The 2,010-nt window shown below is 48.1% G+C and overlaps 1 protein-coding gene across 1 annotated transcript; it reads left to right on the top strand.

Moving 5' to 3' along the window:
• Positions 1-247: 247 nt before the first annotated feature.
• On the top strand, positions 248-1,219 carry LOC132820932 (taste receptor type 2 member 136-like). The gene has a single exon (XM_060833312.1). It carries the CDS (start codon positions 248-250, stop codon positions 1,217-1,219), a length of 972 nt encoding a protein of 323 aa, XP_060689295.1.
• The last annotated feature ends 791 nt before the right edge of the window (positions 1,220-2,010 follow it).

Here is a 2,010-nt window from a genome sequence, read left to right as displayed (position 1 = left end):
ATAACAAAACACACACACACTTCTGGAGGGATACCCTCCACTGGTTTCTATAGCAATGTGACCAAGAGAGTTCACCCCCTCCGTCACATTATCTCAGAATATAAATCACCATGTCAACTGCTGGTACCTGGTGAATCGTAAATACGCTTTTGCAACCATCCTCCGCCCATCCCCGGAAAGGAGAGAGAGAGAGAGAGGCAGGGACAGAGAAAAAGATAGAGACAGAGACAAGGGGAGGTAGAAAACGATGGTAGATGGAGAAGGGATCCCTTTCATGCTGCTGTTCGTGGTTACAATTGTGTTGGGTACAATGGGAAACATCATCGTCCTTTTCGCGTTTATCAGCGTTGCTGTGAAACAGAAGCGTTTCGCGCCGCTGGACAGAGTGATCGTCAACAAGACATTCGTCAACTTGTTACTGTGCTTCTACCAAGGCATCCCCAGAATGCTGACATGCTACAGGGTCGAGTTGCTCCAGGAGACAGGCTGCATCATCCTGGTGTACCTGAACTCCTCGCTGAGGTGCATCAGCATCTGGTCAGTTTCCAACCTCAGTTTCCTGCATTTGATCAAGATCAAGCGACCCAACTGGGCTTTGGTCAATTCCATCCTCAGCCACCAGAGCAGGTACGTCAATGTTTCCATCAGTGCGCTGTGGCTCACCAGCTTCACTTTCTACATCCCGTACACCATGGACAAAATCATCCACTTGTCGCAGGGCCAGCAGAACCACTCGGTCTGGTACCTACCCAGCGCCAGCTGCAATGGCCTGGCCAGTAGCTCGGCTTCTGACATCGTCACCTACATCTCGGTCAGCTTGGACCTGCTAGCGATCGTCTGGGTGGTGGTGCTGAACGCTCTGATCATTCAGCTTCTCTGCAAGCACCAGAGGAGAGTGGGGGTGGCAGGGCAAGGGTTAAATCCCGGGAACAAGACCATCCTGCAGGCTACTAGGATCCTGGTCTCTCTCCTCTGCATCTACGTGACCTGTTGGATCTCGAATGACATCGTCTGGATTATGCTGATTGCAAACGTCAGGCCCGATCAAGGGCAGAACCAGACTTTGAAGTACACGTCCAGTTTGATTTCCTCTCTCTACTACACGGCCAGTTCGTATGTCCTGGTCTTTGGACACAGGAATGTCAAAGATGTGTTCATTCCGGTCTGCAGGCGTTTGAAACAGAGGAAAGCAGCACATTTCCAGGATGTGGAAATCTAGTTGACCTAACAAGTAGGGGGAGGACTCAGACCTCGGGCAATGCAGAGAGCTAACAATCTGTGCCCAGCCTACAATGTAGGTAAAGATGGAGACTAAAGGGGTGTACAAGGTAGCTGTGTGAAATTGCCATTCAGGAAAGGGCCATTCAGTAATTCTGCACTACAGTGGGGAATTACACTAGAAGTATAGAACCACACAGCATGGGGAGGTCTTCCCACCCATGCCAGCGCCTACTGTTGTCAAGCTTTTTAATAAATCTCAGTCCTGGGCTCTTCCCCCGCACTTCTGGAGGAAAATTAAGAATCCTTCCAAGTATTTATCCAATAGTCTTCAAAATGTTATAATTGGATTGGCTTCCTTCAGGTAGTGTCTTCTGGATCACAGATGGCTGCTTGGAAAGCAATGGTTCATATAATCTAAGTGCAGGGGTAGGCCATTTACTCCATTGAGCCTGATCCACTGTTTAAAACCATCATGGCTGATCCTCTATTTCAACCCCACATTCTCTCCATATCCCTTCATGCCTTTAATATCTAAAAAGTTAAAAATATCTTCCCTGAAAAAACTCAGTGACCCATCCTCCACAGCTTTCTTGACCATGCTCTGAATGATGAAATGTTTCTACAACTTAACACTAAATGACTGACCCTGTATCCTGAGACTGTGTCATTTGGCTCCAGTCTCCCCAGACAGGAGGAACATCCTCCTTGTGTGTAGTCCGAAACGCTCCATTACAATTTTATATGTCCCTGTCACTCTGGTGTTTTCACCAATCATCTTACACCTGTGTC

The sequence above is a fragment of the Hemiscyllium ocellatum genome, chromosome 1 (genome assembly GCF_020745735.1).
Source record: "Hemiscyllium ocellatum isolate sHemOce1 chromosome 1, sHemOce1.pat.X.cur, whole genome shotgun sequence".
Taxonomy (NCBI): domain Eukaryota; kingdom Metazoa; phylum Chordata; class Chondrichthyes; order Orectolobiformes; family Hemiscylliidae; genus Hemiscyllium; species Hemiscyllium ocellatum.
The sequence above is the reverse complement of the archived record's forward strand: the minus strand, read 5'-3'. Positions and strand labels throughout refer to the sequence as shown.